We start from the raw sequence: 21,604 nt of genomic DNA on the forward strand, positions 1-21,604 counted from the left end.
CAACTATTAATATGTATTTTTTGATTTATTCAGTCATGGGGGTGTTTTCTCTACTAAGACACAAGTTTTGAATTAAAATTACAAATAATTCTGGTTTCTCTTCTAGGTCATCTAGGAGTTCCACAAGTACTTCTGGTTCTCAGACTTCCATTAAAGTATTAGACCTGAATTTCCCAGACTCCTTTTCAGAAGTTGGCAGCCATTCTAGGCCAGCTAGTTCTAGCAGTATCCCCAGTAATGGTAAAAACAAAAAGGGCAGCAAATAAACATTTTAATCTTTCTTTTGAACAAGTTGCAAAAACAAAGCCAAAATCTCACATTAAATTAGCAAATCCCACTCTGTGCTTTAGTGTGCTGTTTACAATGATATATAAGAAAGGATTATTGAAATAGTGTTCAAAATAGGGAATGACCAGATAAAAAGTTTTATCTAGTGGAAAATATGAAAAATGAGAGTTTAAAAAAACCCAACTCAACAATTTGAATAAAGCCAAAGAAATGTTTAATTTTCTTAGTTTTTTTCCTATTTTCTTCACATAGAAAAGTAGATTTTTACAAGGCTGCATGTTATACAAGCAGAGGGAAAATACCTTTTTACTGCTCTACTGGTATTTGTTGTATTAGAAAATAGTCTGCTCATTATTTTATGCTAGCTATGAAAGTACTCACTTATAATGTAATTGAGTCTTTCTGGAAAAAAAATTTCTGAAGACCCATTACATTATCAAGATTTTGAAACAGTGAAGTTCTTGAAATTAGGTTTTCTTTATTGAAAGAAACAAATTTCCCAGACTTCTGGGGGAAAAAACCTGGTAGTATAGTTCTTTGGTATAATTTAAAAATTTTCAACCAAAAGAAATACTATGTATCAGAACTGCAGCTGAAATTTCTACGAATTACTTTAATCTTGAAAAAAAGTTAAGCAATAATGATTTTGTTCTGAAAATAAGACAACCAAGCATAAAGAATGCATTAAAAATTTTTCTTGACCTAATAAACAATTTAAAGAAAACTGGTGTGATCTGATTTTCAATAGGAGTCCCCTAATTTATTGGTAGACTGCCAGTTTTAGTTCTTTGTAACAAGTGCCCAACACTTGGAGCTCTTACAATAGTGTGCAGTAGGATTGTTACAAAGCTATTTTTCAAACAAATGAACCTAGAAATCTGACTGCAGAATTGAGGCTACTATAAGGGGAAGGTAAGAATATGGGTGATCTGGTGGTAGGTATGATATAGTGATGTACATTTGAGAAGATGTTAATTTATTCCCCTGAATCATGTTATTAAGCAATGTTGCCTCAATAAAAAAACAAAAAAATTAATCATGGGTCACTGAATGCCTTTAACTCAGTCATCAAAGTGAGGAAAAACTTAATTTAGAGCTACTTCTGGAATCTTGAATTAATTTTTGGACATCCAAAATATTTATCCAAATTGTACAACGTTGTTCAGTGGCACTGCCTGTTAATGGTGTTCACTGCCTAAGAGGTGACATGACCAGAAAGTTCTTCGTACAATAGTCTCCACTCTAAAAAATTCCACAATTAGATTATCATCTCATGGCTTTTAGAAAAATAGCTACCTTCAAAAAGAAGAACAATAACAAATACTAGTGAGGATGAGGAGAAAGGGAACCCTTGTATACGGTTGATGGAACTGTAAATTAGAATAGTCACTATGGAAAACAGTATGGAGGAGCCTCAAAAGTGAAACACAGAACATATGACCGAGCATTTCCACTTCAGAGAAAGAAATAAAAACACTGTCAAAAAGGTATCTGCACCCCCATGTTCAGAGCAGCATTATTTACAATAGTCAAGATATGAAAACGTAAGTGTCCATTTATGAATGACTATATAAAGAAGCTGTGGGATATATATGTATGTGTGTTTACACTTATGTATGTTTACGTAACTATAATATAATATTATTCGGCCATAAAAAAGGAAATCCCAATATTCCAACAACACAAATGACTTTCAGAGTATTACACTAAGCAAAATAACTTTAGAAAGACTAATAAACCATGATCTCACTTACAGTGGAATTTAAAACAAAAAAGAAAGAAAAAAAAAGCCAATAACTAATTTAGAGCAAAAGAACAGACTGTGGTTTTAGAGAAAGAAGATAGAGGAAGGGGAAATTGGAAGAAGGTATTCAAAAAGTGAAAACTACTAATTATATGTAGTAGGAATGTAATGTACAACATGGTAAGTACAGTGAGCAGTGCTCTCTGGTATATTTGAAAGTTAACAGAGAAAATCCTAGGAGTGTCATTATAGGAATAAATTATTTTTTCTTTTTTAATCTATAAGAGATGAATATAAACTGAACAGTGCAGTGATCATTTCACAATTTCTGTATATTAAATTATACCTTAACCTTATATAGTACAGTATGTCAATCTATAAATAAAATTGAAAAAAAAAAAAAGTATAATGTTCTAAAACGCACACATGCATACTCCTCCCGCCCCCACCTCCCAGAAAGTAGGAATGCAGGCCAGCTACTGGCTATTTTGAGAGTATGCCCAGTGCGTTCCCAACTTGCAATACTTGGACGGTTACTTAATTTTTTTCCTTAGTGGAAAAATTAGACATATAAGTGTGTTTCTCTTGACACTCATTTTTGCTAAAAGGATTCTTTCTATTCTGATTGTTCTTGGCCAGAATATTGTCTGTTAAGGGTCTTGCCAATACTTAAAAGTCAAAAAATTTTTGGAGCTCTACTGCTAGCAGTCAGTTTTAAAAAAAGACAAATATGCAAAAAGGGCCCCTATTTAACTTTCATGGCTTTATTCCTAAGGTATTTCTTAATCTGGGTAGAAGCCAATGATATTAGACATACCATTAAAACAAAAGTTATGCAAAAAAAAACCTTAATATTTAAATAAATGATGAATATAAAATGGTGTTTAAGGACTATTCAAATATATATTCTTACAAAAGCCAAGGGCTTTTAACAGGAAAAAGAAATAATTTTTGATGAAAACGATCCAAGTGTTTCAATGCACAAATTTAATTTTCTCTCAAACAGTAGGATGAGGGTGGACTCAGGAATTCTCATACACCATAGTACAATGAAAAAACAGTATTTTGAGAATTATCTATCAGTGAAGTTTAAATCATCAAAAGAAATACTGTACACAAACATACACATAAAAAGCCTAAAAATCAAGCTGTGGAAAGGGAAGCTACAACTAAAACAAATGTATTTGAGAAAAGCTAAAAAGCAATTATTTGCTTTTTTGCAATCTCTTCAAATAAAGTAACTTTAAGAGCAGATTCCTGCACTGAGTTATTATGACTAAAACCCAAAACTTTTATCAGCAGCTTTTAATAAAATGGTACAATTTTCCTTGGCATACTAATTTTTTGGCTTATTTCCTTTTTCCTTCTCAAATGCAGCTATCTGATTAAATATATTTAGTAAATTTTGAGGTAAATTTTTTTTAATTCCACTTTCTGATTGTTCTTTGCTATTTAGTTCATCTTTTTCTGGAACCTCTGTTTTAATATCTTCCCCATAATTATCCTCTCTTTCATATTCTCCTTGATTTTTATTTAATTGATACCTTTGCTCATGTCTACTGAAATCACGTGATCCAGAATAAGGATATTTTTTATATTTTTCAACTGACTTCCAAGAGTAGTCTGAGCTTGCTGGAGAAGAAGAATACCTCATGGAGGATGAATCCCACCTCCTATAGTGCTCTTTTCTTCCCTCTGTATCTTTTTCAAATCTTTTGTAACCATGAAATTTTATCTTGTCATCTGAATTCCTATAGCAGGAATCTGAGGAATCTCTTCTACTAGAAAAATGTCTTTCTGATTTATATGGCTTGTCTGTTTTGCTACTACCTGCCTGAGTTTTATAGTTATTATAAAAATCTCTTGGCTCTTCAGACCTACCTCCAAAATCATCCGGAATTTCAACTGCAGATGAAGACAGAGAGCATCTATCTTTCTCTTTTACCTGTTTCTTTTGATATGGTAACCTATCCTGCTTTTCCAGTAGTTTTTCCACTTCTTGTTTTTGGTTAAGAAAAGACGCTGAAGCATTGGCTGGAACTGGGTAGGAGTCATCTTTCCTATTCTGATCTATCTGATTCGAGAATGCTTTAGCTGAATGCCTTTTGGAACTGCGAGAAGACTCCGAGCGGTTCCTCTTATGTTTCTTATGCCTTTTGTGATCAGAAGAAGAGGAGGATGATGAAGAAACTGATTCATCACCAGAAGAAACACTTGAAGAGGAAGTTGATTTTCTTCTTTTCTTCTTTAGCCTAAAAAAATGTAGTTAACTCATCAGGTATGTTATGTAAAGAAATGTGCCTTAATTATCCAAAAAGATTTTAGTCCTATTTTGTCCTCTTTAAATATTTCATTAAAAAAACAAAAACCCTGTGGCTTTAGATAAGCACTATTTTAATAATATTAGTGACTATAGGATCCAGTTTTACTTGGGTAAAAATACTTGTGTAGACAGGTGTCAGTATAAGCAAAACCACTTCTGAATGAGTTTCCATCACTACCTTAAAAACTGAAGACCATCTGAACACTGGAAGAACTGGTTTTCCGTTTACCTCTACTGCACAGTTTCCTCATCTTAACATTACTGAAGTTTAGTTCAAATAATTCTTGTTGCGATGAGGGTAGAATGTTTGGGTATCCTGTGCATTGTATAATGTTTGACAGCATTTCTGACCTTTACCCACGAGATTCCAGTAGCTAACTTCCAGTTATGACAACCAAAAATGTTCCCGGGGACAAAAATCACCCATAATAGAGAACTGCTGCTCTGGCTCTAGTTCTCAAAAATACTAGGTAACTAAAATAACATTTTAATTCTAAACTTAATTTTCTCTCCTTCCCCTCCCCCCCCCGAATTGTAGCCTTAATTTCTTTTAAGAAAAATTTGTGATATATGTACTTGGTAAGTACCCTTAACAGTCAGATTATGAATCGAAATACTTATATATTTTTACTTACTTTACCTTGACATAGCACTTTGGTTCAACTCAGTAGTTGCTTTAAGTTAAAAAAAAAAAATTGAATATTATAGTTTACCTTTTCTCCTCTTTTAAGAGCTTACGCAACTTTTCTGCACTTGTTTCTATTTTCTTTGTTTTCTGCTTTTCTTCCTTTTCAGCTTGTTTTTCTCTTAATTCCAAAGATTTCTTTTAGAACCCAGATATCAGAAAAAATCACACGTTAAAAATAGCAGAATATATACAACACCATTTTCAGAAGTCCACCCCCCGGAACCAGGAATCAAATGTGGTATACCCAAATCACCATATATCCAGCATTATACAAGTATTTTTAACATATAAAAGTTAACCATACAGGTGTTTGGCATTAATCATTGGCATGGCCAGAACAATATTGAGGACCATATTGCAGTTGATATTCCATGAAAAAAGGGGAAACCATCGCATTGGTACCCATGGCCCAGAGTCCAGGAAAGGAAAAAAAAAAAAAAAATACATGAAAAATTATTTAAAAAAAAAAATTCAAAGTTTAAGTAGGACACAAATTTTATAAATAAAATTCAAGTAAAGAAATTCCAGTAAGGTGAATTGGGAGGGGAATTGCCATGTTCAAATACAAACCATTTAAAAAATAGCACAGCCCAGTTGGATGCATGATTACATAAGAAACCATTTTCCAGTTTGAGGATGGGGATGAGCAGCACCAGATGTCACAGACACAGCAGCAATGGTCCAATTCAGAAGAAAATGCATGAGAAAACATCATCATCAGTATTACAGGAAAAGACAGTGTAATATATTTCTCAAAAAGGTTTTCATAATTAGCTCAAATATAATACCACATTAAGTTTTCTAAATACCAAGAAAGCTCACTGCAAGGACAGTTTTTCAAAACCACATACCAAATTTAGTCAACAGAAGTTTTCTCATCAGGCTATTTTACTTTTTTAGGATTAGCAAATATGCACTATGACAATGTCAAAACAATTAGGAAAAGCTGTTTGTGAAAATAAATAAGTCATACTGTCTTAACTAAGCTATTTAATAATAGTCTTCCCTACAAGAGAGTTAAGTATTGGTATTAATTTCAAAATCAGTAAATTTCTAAGAGGAAATAAAGAATCACCTGCATATATTTATGAAGCTTCTGCAAAGCATCCTCTGCATCTTTAAATGTCTCATCCAAAGCCAAAGCTTTCTTATAGTAACTTTCAGCATTTAAAAATTTTTCTTCTTCTTCTAGCCTAAATTTGAAAGGAAGACTTAGTCTTTTACAAAAAATGAAAAGCCCTCACATAAGCATATAGCTCAGAGGCCTATATGAAAAAACTTAATAGGGAAAAACCATGTTTAGCATATTATTTTCAAAATTGAACAATACCTAAGTGGTGCTTTTTACTGCTATTTTTCTGGGTTAAATGAAATAAAACAGAACAAAAAAAACTTGAATTCACAGATACAGAGACAGATTGGTGGTTGTCAGAGGTGGGGCTAGAGGGGAGTAGACAAAGTATGTGAAGATGATCAAATAAGTCTTAGGGGTATAGTGTACCCCATGGTTGACTAGTTACCAATACTGTATTTAATATTTGAAACTATCTAAGAAAGTTGATCTTAAATATTATAACAAATTATAATTATGTGTGATGATGGATGGTAAACAGACTTAAATGTGTTGTTTGTGGCAATCATTTTGTAATACATACATATCACAAAGTCATTATGTTGTACACCTGAAACTAATATAATGCCACGTCAAACATGCCTTGATTAATTATGTATTTATTTTTTAAGATTTATTTATTATTTATACAAGCACTGGGTACAGTCAGAAGCGCAGAAGGGTGAGAGAATTCACCAGAGTCAGAGCAGTGAACAGAACAGGCAGAGTGACGAAGTACACTGCTGAGGGGAGCAGTGGGTGCAGCAGGAGAGGTCTGCGCGCCATGTGGGACCCTCGCCGGCGGCCCGGGATCGAACTGGCGCTACAGAGGCTGCGGGCAGCTTTGCAGCCCTGCGCTCAACCGCTGCGCCACCAGGGGAGGCCCAAACATGCCTTGATTTAAAAAACTAAGAACTCATCACTAACAGCTAAAGCCATCTGTACATCCAGCACTGGGATTTTATCAAAATATATAAAAACACATCATGAACTGATGTCCTCTGGAAATGCTCTACAAATTTCAACTTTAGTATTAAACTACAGGGACAGGGTTTTCCTAGTAGTTTATGAAGAATTTTCCATTTTATAGAAAAATTTTCCCAGAAAATTGTTAAAGCTGGAAATACCAAAACATATGAATTATCACAGCCAGCCTCTAGGTAAGTTAACTATTAGATTAAATATGAATCTGTGTGGAAAAAAAAAACAAAAGTTTGCATATAGAGCACTGAAAGGATTTTGCAGAATATTGTCAACTTTTAGTAAATAGGTAATTACTATATAAAAAATAAAATTAAAAAAGAAAATTGAATCATTTTTGTGTCAGACTGGATATGGGAGTAAGCCAAAGACTATTATCATTTCTGGTCTGGATAACTGGATGGATGGTGTTACCATTCCATTAGTTAAAGGACTTTCACTTAGGTAGATAGCTGGACCTCTTAGATGTAGTTATATTACTCCCTCCATATTTGAGCTTGCACTGGAAAACTGTCCAACTCACAGGCATGCAAGAAAATACCTCTGCCAAAGACAATTAACTAAAGACACGAGCTTCAAGATTTTATAGAGGATGGTTGAAAATTAGATATATCCACCATTAAATAAAATCTGATACTTACTGGCCTCCTCTTTCTACAAGTGTCTGGCAGAGGTATTTTCTTGCATTCCTGTAAGTTGGACAGTTTTCCAGTGCAAACTCAAATATGGAGGGAGTAATATAACTACATCTAAGAGGTACCAGGTATCTACCTAAGTGAGAGAGTAACAAGCTTTCCTATTCACATGGGTCCATATGAGTTAAAAAACAAATACTGCACAATCTACTCATTTGGATTTCTTGAGTAATCAGGCAAACTAATGAAAACTACCAAAGAGGGCCTCCCCGGTGGCGCAGCGGTTGAGCGCTGGGTTGCGAAGCTGCCCGCAGCCTCTGCAGCGCCGGTTCAATCCCCGGCTGCTCCCCGGCCACCAGAGGAGGGTCCCACATGGCACGCAGACCTCTCCTGCCGTCCGCTGCTCCCCTCAGCAGTGTACTTTGGTCCTTCTGCCTGCTCTGCTCCCCGCTCTGGGTCTGGTGAACTCTCTCACCCTCCCGTGCTTCTGACTGTGCCCAGTGCTTGTATAAATAATAAAAATAAATAAATCTTTAAAAAAAAAAAAAAAACTACAAAAGAGATGAATCCATATTAATCCACATTAAAAAAGAGCACAAAAGATGCTATTAAGTATAAACTGGTTTTTAATTACTAAAGCAGGTGGTTACCAAATTATATTTGAAGTACTGTTTCTTCAACATATCTTATAAATTAGCTTATGCGTTAAATAACTACTGTACCAGGTAATATGCCAGCATTACAGGATAGTAACATAAATTACAGGTTTTATTCTTAATGATTTGCTCTTCCTTTTAATCTGAATATGTGCTTTTTTACTCAGTAGGATAGACCAACAAGCCAAATAGCAAAATATTATAATGAATGATAAAACTCTCATTTTCATATTTCTGGCAGTAAGCTACTGAAATGATTAAATGAATCAAACATTCAATTCCCTTCTATTAAAACAAAATCTTCTAGCTATTCAAGGAAAAAAATACTTATCTACTAATTTCTTATATCTTTATATTTCTATTTCATTGTAACAAGAATTTTTAAAATAATTAACTAAAGACATTAAGTTTAAGATTTTATGGAGGATGATTGAAGGTAAGATATATCCACCATTAAATAAAATCTGATACTTACTGGCCTCCTCGTTCTACAAGTGTTTGGCAGAGGTATTTTCTTGCATTCCTGTGAGTTGGACAGTTTTCCAGTGCAAGCTCAAAATCTTCTATTGCTTTGTTCAGACTTCCTTTTGTTGCATATCTAAAGATAATGACAAAGTTAAAGGAATTTAAAATATGAATTACTTGTAAATCTTGTATATATTTACCTTGCAAATATTCTTTAAAACCCATGATCCACTTACAATGCTCCACGAGCTACCAAAGCTTCCACATTTTCTTTGTCTATTTCCAGTGCCTTATTGTATTCATTCATAGCATCGACATGGCGTCCAACTTTAAAATAATCGACTCCAATCTTCACACTGAAGACATTAATAAAGAATTACAAACATTTCATCAAAAATCTAAATAAAATATTAACATGGATAAATTGTAAAAGCAAATCAAATATGGTCAATGTGTAGTCTCCAGTACCGTCAATATATCTAAGAAACACAATGCCTTTGGATAGTTTCATAACAAGTATTTATGAAATCCAGATATCAATATAATTTCTTTTGAAAAACACTGAAAATGTTGGCTAAAATTTAAGTTTGTCAAGTTTACAGCTTAAGACCATTTATAACTATAAAAAAAACTAATGTCAGAGAGGGATCATTTTAATTTACTTTAAAATATTTGTTCTTAATAATACATGCCTTACTTTAATCTTTTAAACTAGGTAATGCAATTGTTGAGCAACAAAGTCTTCATACCATTTTAAAGCCCAAGATGCACTCTGTTTCTTTCTTAATGCAGAAGCAAAATCATCCTCAGAGAAGTTTTTGCTGTTAAAGAAAAAAAAGTCAAACCGTAACTATAAATACAGGTTTTATAACTATACCTACGGTTTTTGTAACTATACTTCACTTTGCTTCACAGTTAAAACTCAACGTTGAAAAAGTGAATCTCAAGCAAGAAACTTGTATGACACTTGCATAGCAAAACTGACTATTGTTAAGCATCATTTTGTCTTTTACACATACACAAAATTCTTAAATTTTCTGCATCTTTCTCTAATTGGTCACATGGTGTACATCTAACACTAACAAGAGAGTCTATTTCAGAAGGACATGGGCTCCTCTGCTTCATTCAGTCTTTGGCATATTGCTGTCGCCAGGGTAGCATGGTGAAATATGTACCTCAGTTATGCAGCTTTTGCTCAGCACCATTCACCTCATCACCTAATAAGAGTAATAGTGATTTACTATACCTTTGTAGGCCTCTCATTAAAGATGGAGGGTTAGAGTCATCTATTCCTAGTTTTCCCAGAAGGAATTCAACTACTCCTGGATTAACAAATCCCAAAGAACTCTGCATGATATTTTCATAGGATTCCAAAGAATTGCTACTTAGTTCAACACTCCTCCTTAAAAAACAAAAACACAACAAAAATATAAAAATGACAATCAATCAGAATATTCCACTTCTATTAAAGAACTAATATTATCACATGGGGTTTAAATACTCATACTGTTTTTGTACATGAAGTTATGGCAATATATGATTTGGTTCATTTTACCAAATTGAAGACAGTTGGGGTAATTAAAATATTTTGAAGAGAAACTCAAATTCTACTTTGGTGCCAGAAGTTGGATAAAAATTGTTAATTTTAGTTAAGAAACTTACAATTAATTATTGCTGAAATAATGTGGATAAATTACCTGTAGTACAGTGGAAGTTCTTCAGAACTAATTACACCTAATTTAATAGCAGACAGGTGTGGTGGAAGAGAGGAACTATATAGAGATACTGCAAGCTTTTCATGGTATCTGTCAATATCCTTGATTCCAGCTTAAAAAAATAAGAAAACTAGACTGATTAACAAGAAAATGCAAACTAACAAAAACATAAACCTTTCTCATTAGACTACATTTTCAAAATTTATAAAAAACAAAAATCTGGCAACTGTTATTTTTTTGTAAGTATGATGAAACCGATCACCTCGAATGATGTCACCAGTTTGGTAATATGATAAAGGATCCCCATGGTTACTGTGAGAAGGCACATCTCTTATTGGACAGAGAGCCTGCAACGAGAAGCATTTACAACACTACATACTCCAGTCTTTTGTGAGAACCGTCTTTTATTATAGTTTAGTATCAACAGCTAATAGGTGACAGGAACATTAAAAAAACAACTAGCATACTAAAGTCTAAGATTAATTAAGGACTTCAATTAATTTCTGTGCCCTGAAACAATAAAACAAGTATTCTGGTTCAGTTGAAAAACTAAAATCTCATGAAACTTGCAATTAAGTTTTAGTAACCTAATATAAGTGTGGATTATAGTTTATACTTTGAAAAATGAAAGTAAAATCCGTTCAGAAAATGAGAAGTCCAATTAAAATGAAATATGAATTTTCCAAAATTTGTGTTATCCAGTCCACAATACCTCTGGCTTTTATTCCCTTTTCATCTGCCATGAGAGACAACAAATATCTAACCTTTTTAAAGTGACATTATTTCAAATTTAGGATTATTCACCCTGAGTAAAGTTTCTTATACTGTACAGATCAGGTAAGTTTAGTTATTGTGTGTGTGTATATATGTGTGTGTGTGTATATATAAAAAAAGAACAGAAATTTATTTCTAAATTAGCCACATTCAAGTATTAATGCCAAATACTGTAATTAAGAACATGCTCAGTTATATGAAGTAACCCCAGAGTACCAATTAATCTCACCATATTCAGCTATCTGAGCATTTGAAAAAGGACCCCATCCCTGCTAACCAAACCCAGTAAGTAATGCATCAATAGGAGCACATTGTGCAAGTAACTCTTCCACCACTACTTTGTTAAAGAAGGAAAAATACTTAATTTTATTCCAATTAAAATTTATTTCAAAACTATCTCAGCATAGTGCACAATAAGCACAAATGATACAAGGACACAATTTTTCGTATTGGGATGACCCTTAGAAATGGAAGCAAATAACTGAAAAGTGAGTAACTTACTGTGATTTCTAAGTGTGATATATCTCTCATGATGCCACTACCTAAACAAATCAACACCATGAAAAATCCAAATTCTCGAATGGAACTAATTCTTCCAATCACTATATCACCACGCTCAATATCTCGGAAAAACAGCTCCCTCCTATCCATACTCGGTATCTCCATGAACTGCTCTAAAGGTGGCATGATAGCATAATGATCTGAAAAAAAAAAAAATTACCAAAATTACTAAACAATAGTTTTGCTTCAACTTAAGTGTTGTTAAGCCAAACCACAATAGAAACATATCGAGACTAACCTTCACTGTCTTCACTCACTTCGTAAGTTGCAGGTGCATCTGATTTCCAGGAAAGTGCAAAAAGCAGATCAGCTTTTTTGGAAATGAATTTTTGTATTTCAGTGTTGTCAACTCTCTTCTCTTTCCTTAAAAAGAAACAAAATGTATGACAACTGGTTTATCTGCAAAGCCTTCAGCTCACAGCGTTACTGGCTCACTCGAGTCCATTCCAAGCCCCCGGGCATCACCTTGAGCAAGTTTTAACTAGAGATTCCATCCTTAGGTAGCCCTTAGGAGGAGGTCGGGAGGACTTAAAAAAGTGACACCCGCGGTCCCCAACACTAAAGCCTATGGATTTGAGCTAAGCAACCCGTACCTCTGCAAGGCAGTAAGACAGAATAAGTTTCGCCTGCATCGCCCCACACCCCGACGCCGAATCCTCCCGCACCCTGCCCTGTGCAGCAGCGCCGCAGACCTCACGCGCTCCCTGCCGAGGCCCCGCCGCGGTAGCGGAGCCCTGAGCTGAGTCCCCCCACCGGAACCCCCACGTCTGGCAGCCGGGTCCCCCATGCCATTACCTGCCCTGAAACTGCTGCTGGAGCGGCGGGCCCCGGGCTGGCTCAGCCGACCCGGCCGACCCCAAGAGGCTCCGGAAGTGCGGATTGTCCTGCTGTTCGCTCCGGAGCAGGGAGAGCAAGGACGGCCCGTGGTAATTCAATGACTGCCGGAGAAGATCCCGATCCATGGTCAGCGATTTCTGGGCCCAAAGGCCAGCGGGGTGCTAGCGCCTCTTCCCCAGCTCAGACTCCAGCCCCAGATCTGTGGGGCCGAGGGAGCAGCCGGAAGCACAGCCCCAGACGCTCGCTCTTACATACTCGCCTCCCGGAAGTGTTCCGGCGCCGCCCCCCCGCGGCCGGATCTCGCGATAAGGAGAGAGACTACGGGAGCCGAGAGGAGTGGGCCAAGTGCTTCCGGAACTAAAAGATAACGGGGCGCCGAGGTGGTAGAGCGTGCGAGGCGTTTGCTAGTTAAACTTTCGTGATGTCATTTATTGCATTGAAATAGCCCGAGCCCTTTTCTAAGGTAAATAATAATTGGTCCTCATGTTTAGTCAAACACTTTTAATTGCCACTGCCAGCGTGAGCACCCCGAAATGTTAGAGTCTCTTCCCTCAAAGGCCTTGCTGGAGAAATATTATCAACCTAAGTCTCAGGCAGAACCACATTATACAAGTTCCGGGAGATTCCCTGGAAAGCTGAAGAGCAGAAGGACATTAACAATTATTCATCTTGTGTTCTCCAACCATACCCCATTCACTGTTAGTGATTGTAGAATTAGCAATACCAGAATAACTTTAGTGCCTAGAAACACATATACATAGTTTTTTTTTTTTTTTTTAATTTGTCTTAGTGTTTCATCAAAAGTTAGTGCCCATAAGATTTACTGGATAGTGTTGTGTACTCTAAAGACAATACACTATACTTTTGGGTAAAAGTGATATTTAAAGGTAATTGTGACTTGGGCCTCTTTTCCACGGTATTGTGTTGAAAACCTAACTCCGGTACCTCTTACTCTCATTTTAGAGTTTGAGAAAGAGGCCAAAGAATCTCAGCAAATTGCTTAATGTCATCCAGTTGATAAAGGGTTAGAGATAGGATCGTGACCTAGGTTCATGGGCAGAATTGCTGAGAGAATAGTGTTATATAAAAGGCCTAACTTAACTCTAAGTTTGAAATAATGTGTTTTTGTTTTATTTCAATATATCAAAATCTGTACTGCTAAAATATGTGTAGTTTAGTGTAGTCCTCATGGGGTGGGGGAGGAAAGGTAACATTTGTTCTGCCGTCTTTCCAACTGTTGATCTTCTGGAGAGACCAATTTGCTCTTCATCACCTGGATAGAACACCCAGCTCAGAATATAGTATAGGCCGACACACTATTTTGTGAAAAATCTGGGGAAATAAGTAAGCAGTTTACTGAGACTTGAGAAAATGGAACAGAAGAATTTGAATTTAAAAGCCATTAAATTTCACAACAGAAAAATTTAGTTGGTGCTATTGACTGATTTGTGTTAAGCTATGTAGCTAGAGAATGATAGCTATATTAGGAAAGAGAGTGTTCCCCTGAAAAGGAAGGCAATTTTACAATTTTTACAATTACAGGTGTTTTTGGAAAAATTTTCTGCTGGGATAAATACCCTTTGACTTTGAAGGGACAGAGCATTGGATCTTTGGTGTAGGACTGGAGGGAGTCAGAAGAGCAAGTAAGTAGACTAGTTTTACTTCTCACCTTGGCAAAACCATCCTATAAATGGGGCTTCTCAAAATGGACACAAAAAGAAAATTTATTTTTCAATTATTGCTTTCATTTTCTGGTTTACTAGTTTGACCTTTAAAGAATTTTTAAAAAACTGTTTCCAAATAACATTTCCAGATTAATCAGTATAATAAGTGAATATGTGGGAGGGAAAAGAAGGCAGGACATTCAGGACAGATAGTTCTTTAGTGTCTTAAGCCTATTTTTATGTGATGTGAAATTCTATTTCTAAATAAACGCATATGGACATCCTTAAGAAAAACATACTTGGACCTGAAGATATAAATATTTAAAAATCATCTGATTCTTGATTGGCACACAACAAGAAGAAACATATATGACACAGCAGAGCAGTAAGTACTATTATGGATACCTACTGAGTCTCTGCTTGATCCCTTTTTGTCCTGTGGGATGAGGTTTTGGAAGCTTCTATGGGAAGAGAGGGAAGGAAGAGGCGAATATGTGCATTCTAGGAGGAGAGAGCAGTATAATTAAGGAAGATAAAAAACCAAAATAGAGAGGGTAATTATGTTATGGACATTTTAGTTATGGAAGTGTGTCATTTCAGGTTGGCTGTGCATTTAAGGGAAGAGACACTGTCTTCTCTACATGAACACACACATATCCCAATGCCTGATTTATTTTGCAAAAACTTAACTAAAGCAAGATAGTCACATAAAGAAAGAGCAAAAGCAGCATATTTCTAAGTAGCTTTTCTTGGATTCCCCAAGTATTTCAAAGTAACATACATCTGCTAGTGTGGTATTGCATGCAAAAGATAAAGTCTAGCAGATCTTGGAAAACTATCATTTGGGAAGGACTAACAAAAATAATCTATGGCTATGAGAAATAATTATGGACAGGTTCTTTCTGTTTCTTGACTCTAAACAATTTCAACAAAGCCTTGGTCCTTATCTGGGATTACGGATAGGATATATGCATCATGAAATGGTAGATAGAACTGAATATTGTTGTGCCCAAGATCAGCAGACTCGGCGAGCATAGCCTCCAAGAATCCAAAGATGGCGGATGCAAATACAAAAGGGAGTTAATTTCAGACTCGAGTCCGGGCTCATGGCACCTACCAAGGCAGTGGCAGATGCTGAGAGCCTGGAACAAAGGAAGCAGGGGTCTTTTAATAAGGTTAAATTATGCTGGCAGTTACTCATTGGCTACAAGGATGCGTTCTCCAACTTTGCCCGGCTATCATTCTAAGCTGACTGGCCAGGCCAAGATGCAGCTCCAGCCTGCAGCTCCAATTACTGAAACTATCTCTGGAATGCAGTCTTTCCCAGGGACTGCAAGACCTGCAAGACCTGAAATTCTAAAATGGCAGTTACACACAAAATGACAAAGCAATGGCTAAGAATACTTATGCTTGGTTCCACAAATATGATTTGAGGGATAGTTAATATTCCCATCTTTAATTTTCAGTATCTTATTCTCTTTTTTTTTCCCCTCTAAAAATTCCTTCTGTTATGTAAGTCAGCTTGAGTAAATTCATGATTTGGAACCAAAAGACTCTTGATTGTTAAGCTAAGAAACCACTTACAGTGGCCTCTGAATTTTCTACTCTGCCATTTTAAAAATGAAGACACTCTTACATATGGTGAGGTTAATAATTTTTTTTTAAAGTTTTTTTTTTTTATTATTATATTTATTTATTTATTTATACAAGCACTGGGAACAGTCAGAAGCACGGGAGGGTGAGAGAATTCACCAGAGCCAGAGCAGGGAGCAGAGCAGGCAGAAGGACCGAAGTACACTGCTGAGGGGAGCAGTGGGCGGCAGGAGAGGTCTGCGCGCCATGCGGGACCCTCCTCCGGTGGCCAGGGAGCAGCCGGGGATCGAACCAGCGCTTTAGAGGCTGCGGGCAGCTGCGCAACCCAGTGCTCAACCGCTGCACCACTGGGGAGGCCCAAGGTTAATAATTTATTCAAAAACTACTTTAGAACTCATGTTATCTTACTGCCATGCAGTTTAGGGGGTCAGCTGAAAACATACTTCATAATTAGTCTGTACATATATATGTATGGAGGTTATTTTATTTTAAAGGTATTAGTATATTAACATATGAAGGTAGCCTTGAACTTTTTTCCTATAATGGGACCACTGGTTTTTTTCATAACACATGGTGTAAGAGACTTAGACTGCGGAATACTACTAATTAGCATATAAGGTAGTTAGCTTTGTTCTATTCAAGGTTTTATTCAGTTACGCACAGTTAAGTAAGGCTATGAAATACTAATTAGAAAATATGGCTACATCAGCCAAAAATACATCCTCATTGTTAAAGAAATAGTTCAAACTACAAGCCCTTCTGATAAGATACAGTATATCTTAATTCATTCAATATCTTTGTTTGAAGGAATTCTATCTCCTCTTTATTTTTCATATCACAGACCAGCAGATCTTTTCAAGAAAAACACTGTCAGTCTAATGTACTTCCACTTGAGGGTGCTATTTGATCATTGTAGGGTATCTAATTTTCTACACTTTCCCAGATGACCCACTGCCAACTAGACAAGGACTCAGAGTTGGGGAATTGTGACCTGTTCTGTAGAGTCACTTTAAGATAGTTGTGTCTTTAACAACTTATTTTTTAGTCACTGGTAAATGTTTTGAGGATATTTAAGTGTAAATCACTTTGCCTCTCATTGCTTAGTAATTTTTGAATTGCTTTTTCTAAGAGGAAAGAGCATTAATTTCATTTCCAATTTAAGTCAGTTAGTTTTCAGCACATCTGGGAGTGATCGTTACACAACTCTCCATGGGAGGCAGGGCTAATGGTGTTGGTTCTTTTACACTGTGGTCCATATGCTATGTGCGTGAAACTCCTGAGATGTCCAGTTTTTTTTTTTTTTTTTTTTGTGGTACCCTCGCCAGCGGCTGGGGAATGAACCGGCGCTGCAGAGGCTGCAGGCAGCCTCGCAGCCCAACACTCAACCGCTGTGCCACCAGGGGAGGCCCTGAGATGTACAATCTTGACCATCCTCAGTGGCTCTCTGCAGTGTTACTCTCAGCCATCCTTTTCCCACCTGTGTCTTTGTTTACAAAAAAAGAGTTGGTAATAGAATGATGATATGTCAAAACAAATTCATCATGATTGTTGGAGGGGGGGAAACAATTGTAAGATACATGTGATACTGACATGGAAGAAGGCAGTATGCTTCAGGTACTTTGTCATGACTGTTTATAAAAATACACATTTCTAGATTCTCATTTTGTCACAACTTCTCAGAATACTATGCCAGGGAACGTTAAGGATTCTAACCAAGAAACCTGGCATTTTAATTGAGGCTAAACAATTAGTATTCTTTGTAAATACATTCAGGATTGGATTGTTTTTAATGCAGTTTGGCCATTTCTTTGAAACAGAGTAACTGATAATATTTCAATTATTAAGCAGTAACTTTTCTTGTTACCTTTACCATCAAAGGAGAATTTTAGAGACTAAAAATGCATTATTGATTTGGTACATTGGTCTCCTTAATGGAATCTATTGGAAGATCTAGCATATTTTGGTAAAGATTTAACTGATGCTTAGATGCTATCCTTCAGATACAGCAATTATTGGTAGACAAAGGTTAAATTGGTTAAATTGGTTAAATTGCCAGATGTAATTAATTGATTGAATGAATTTATTCATTCAGCAAACATTTGCTGGTGGTCAGGCACTGTTTCAGTTGTTAGGAGATAATAGTGAAAAGGTACACCTAGATTCCTTCTTGCCTTCACAGAGCTTACATTCTGGTGGAAGAAGACAGTCAAGAAGTAATACTTAGGTAATTGATATAGCATATTCATTAGAAGGTGATAAATCCTATAGTAAAAGTAGTAAATTAATGTAAAAGACACTGGAAGTACAGAGGCATGAGTGTAGTGGTTTTAAATAGAATTGTCAGGATAGGTATTATTAATAAAATCACATTTGAGCGAAGATAATGGAAGTGAAGGAGTTAATCATTCTACTTATTGAGCACAAAAGAGTTCTAGGCAGCTAGCATAGAGGTTCTCAGGAAGAAAGATACTTGGAGTATTGGAGAACACCAAATTAGACAATGTGGGTAGAATAAAGTGAGCATAGAGTGCAGGATTTATAGACTATTGGAAGAACTTGGCTTTTACTTGTAGTTGAATGGGAGGTACTTCAGAGTTTTAAGCAGAAAGGCACATTATTACTTTCATTATGAAAAGATGACTTTGGCTGCTGCAGAGGCAGAAGTTAATTAAATACCTATTGCTCATAGTAGAGGGAAGACATTTTATAGAAAGCTAAATAGCACTTATTTCTTCGGAAATATAATTTCACTTTTAAATTTACCCATCATTCCATAGAATGAGAATATAAAGTTTCAATGGCTACAAGAAGATTAAGAATGTGAACAACTATTACCATGAGGTAGGGAGCCAAAAGTGGAAAGAGTTTAGTTCAGGAGTCCAGCTGTGTATTTTTTTGAAAATCATCTAATCTCTCAAGCTGTTCTTGTCACCTTTAAAACCAACGTTTGGACACAATGAACTTTGAGATCTTACACTGAACATTTTTTTCTTCTATAGTAAAAACAGTCTAGGTGCTAAAACTCTATGTCTCTCTTTAAGTCATTGTGCTGCTTTTTCTAAGAAATGAATATAATGGTCTTATCTTATTGCATTGCTGCTAAATGTGAGTTCCTACTGTGAATGGTATCTTTAGTGAGTGTGATTCTCTAGTTCAAATTTGGTCGTGGTTAAAAAGGAAACCAGTAACTTAGATCACAAAGAGAGATGAGCTGGTTACTCTCAGGGAGGCTTAGCGTATCAGTTCTCAAATGTAGTCATTACACTTGAGGTCTTCATTTTTTTCAAGTACATAAATTCTGGACAGGCTTTGCAGACTGATACACATTGACCAAACTAACTAGACACTGATTTAGAAACCATACTGATGATGTCTTAATGATGAAATACAAAAACCATGTGACTACAACAAACTCATTGAGTATCGGTATATTTTCCATGAGAAACTAACTTAAGTCAGAAGTTTGCAAGCCTGACATCAAAGCAAAAGTAGTCTGGTCAGTGATGTTAATGCCTAATTCCTTCAAGCTATGTAATTTTATACATTCATTTCCCCTATATGAGTATTCTGTTAAAAGTGGTCAGATACTCTGTTCACTTAGGCACCATTTCATCTTCTCTTTCTTCCTTCCTTCCCTACTCCTCTCTTTCTTATATAAGAGTTAGATGGAAATATATACCTGAATATATATCTGAATATTATATTTATATAAGCATTCACACATTCTTATCCCACCCCCATGCACATACTAAATGATGACTGGAGAATATCTCAAACTTGTTAACATATTACCTCTTCAGTCAGGGTTCAATATCATTGATTATATTTCAGCTTAAATTATAATCATATTCTGATCATTTTTCTCTATATCGCTTTCTCAATACACAATTTTTTAGTTTACCCCCCACCCCCCAGCCTCTTTCTTACAGCCACTTCCACAATGATTCTTGTTCATTATGCTTTGCTCTTTCCTGGTTTCACTTTCTTAGAACACTATCTTATTTCCAAGTTCAGTAGGGTTCCATTTTTTTGTTCTAATAAATTTTACTCTAAAATCCTTCATGAATGGGTCTCTATGTGTCCTAACTCATTTTAAATCCTCTCCATCAAACCACATAGATTTCCAGATATTTTCTAAATAGTCCAACTGTTCTGCAGTTCATAGCTTTTGTACTCCCTGTTTTCTGAAATGAGCTTTCACTTTTCATTTTCATTTAATATTTAGGTTTCGGTTTAAAGGTTACCTCTTTACCCTCACAGCACACCATTTATACCAATTGTAATAGTTATCATGATATATTTCCTTATTCATTATTTGTGTTCTCCACTACAATATAAGATCCAGGAAGACAGGGTCTTATGTGTAGTGTTCATGACTCTGTACTCAATAACTTGCTCAGTGATTGGCACATATTAGATACTAAATAAGTATGTTTGGATGAATGAATGGCAGTGTACAAATATTTACATGGAGATATCACCCTTACTCAGACTAAAGGCTGGTTGAGTCACACATGTGACTTTGCAAGGCTTAATTAATCTGGTTGCATAAAATGAGACCTGGAAATAGAATCTGGGCAGTGGGTCCAGCTTTTAACTTGGGAAGTAATTATGGCAAACAAAGAGTGCCATTTGTAAATTATAGCAATAGATAGAAGCAATAGATAGAATCTATTGCTAAATTATAGCAATAGATTTTTTAATGGTATTAAAAATAATTAATATTATTGGTTCAACCTGGAGTAAAAATACTTTCTGGGCAGGTGCAGGGAGCTTGGTAACTGCATACTCCAGAAACAGGTAAGTTGATTTAAAAAACCAAAAAAACAAAAAACACAAAACAGGGCCTCCCTGGTGGCACAAGGGTTAAGGCGAGACCTCTGAAGCTATCCCAGCCACAGCAGCACGAGTTCGATTCCCGACCAGCCAGGGAGCAACCCACATGGTGAAGCAGACCTCTCTTGGCTCCCCCGCTGCTCCCCTCAGCAGTGTACTTCGGTCAATCTGCCTGTTCTGTTCCCCACTCTGTCTCTGGTGAATCTTCTCACCCCCCATGCTCTGGCCTGTACCCCAGCTCTTGTATGCATAAATAAATAAATCTTTAAAAAAACAACTTTAAAAGAGTTTTTTTTCCTTTGACCTCAAATAGGAGTTTAAATGATATGATAGTTGAAATATATATAATTTTCTCTCTCCTTTTATTTTTTTCTTCCTGATTTACATTTTTTTGTTGCATAGCCCACAATATTTGTTATTTATTTCATTGTATTTCTGACTAAGGATAGTCTCTGAGGTGTGATGAGGGATATACTGTCTTTCTGCAGTATTCTGTGCATGTAGGACAACTGTCTACATACTTGTTGTGTTAGGTTTCTCCAAAGAAACAGAACCAATAGGATGTTTCTGTATGTATGTATTTAGAGGGATTTATTTTAAGGAATTGGCTTATGTGATTATGGCAAGTTCAAAATCTGCAGGGTGGGTTGGCAGACTGAAAACCCAGGAAGAGCTGATGTTACAATTCAAGTCTGAAGGCCATCAGGCTGGAGATCCAATATGAAGGCCATCT

General features: G+C 35.9%; 2 protein-coding genes across 4 annotated transcripts in view; one reads left to right on the forward strand and one right to left on the reverse strand.

Annotated features, from left to right (window-relative positions):
- The window catches only part of CCDC39 (coiled-coil domain 39 molecular ruler complex subunit), a gene marked incomplete at both ends in the record, with an annotated part of 36,590 nt that extends 36,324 nt beyond the window's left edge, over positions 1 to 266 (forward strand). Inside the window, one exon of one of the 2 annotated variants that reach the window (XM_084232288.1) lies at positions 107 to 266. In XM_084232288.1, coding sequence (XP_084088414.1) covers positions 107 to 266 — 160 coding nt within the window. The remainder of the gene's footprint in view (positions 1 to 106) is intronic. The other variant, XM_084232289.1, reaches the window with a different exon arrangement.
- A 3,102-nt stretch (positions 267 to 3,368) lies between these two features.
- TTC14 (tetratricopeptide repeat domain 14) lies at positions 3,369 to 12,903 on the reverse strand (the record flags this gene model as incomplete). Of its 2 annotated transcripts, none has more annotated exons than XM_084231077.1 (12): positions 3,369 to 4,284; positions 5,069 to 5,178; positions 6,119 to 6,236; positions 8,902 to 9,024; positions 9,128 to 9,247; positions 9,641 to 9,712; positions 10,138 to 10,293; positions 10,589 to 10,718; positions 10,869 to 10,953; positions 11,882 to 12,081; positions 12,180 to 12,304; positions 12,749 to 12,903. In XM_084231077.1, 12 exons carry the CDS (start codon positions 12,901 to 12,903, stop codon positions 3,369 to 3,371), a joined length of 2,310 nt encoding a protein of 769 aa, XP_084087203.1. The 2 variants fall into 2 exon arrangements, with proteins under 2 accessions (XP_084087203.1, XP_084087202.1); XM_084231076.1 differs by having other exon boundaries at positions 12,737 to 12,903.
- Between the last annotated feature and the right edge of the window lie 8,701 nt (positions 12,904 to 21,604).

Source organism: Talpa europaea (genome assembly GCF_964194135.1).
Source record: "Talpa europaea genome assembly, chromosome: 4".
NCBI lineage: Eukaryota > Metazoa > Chordata > Mammalia > Eulipotyphla > Talpidae > Talpa > Talpa europaea.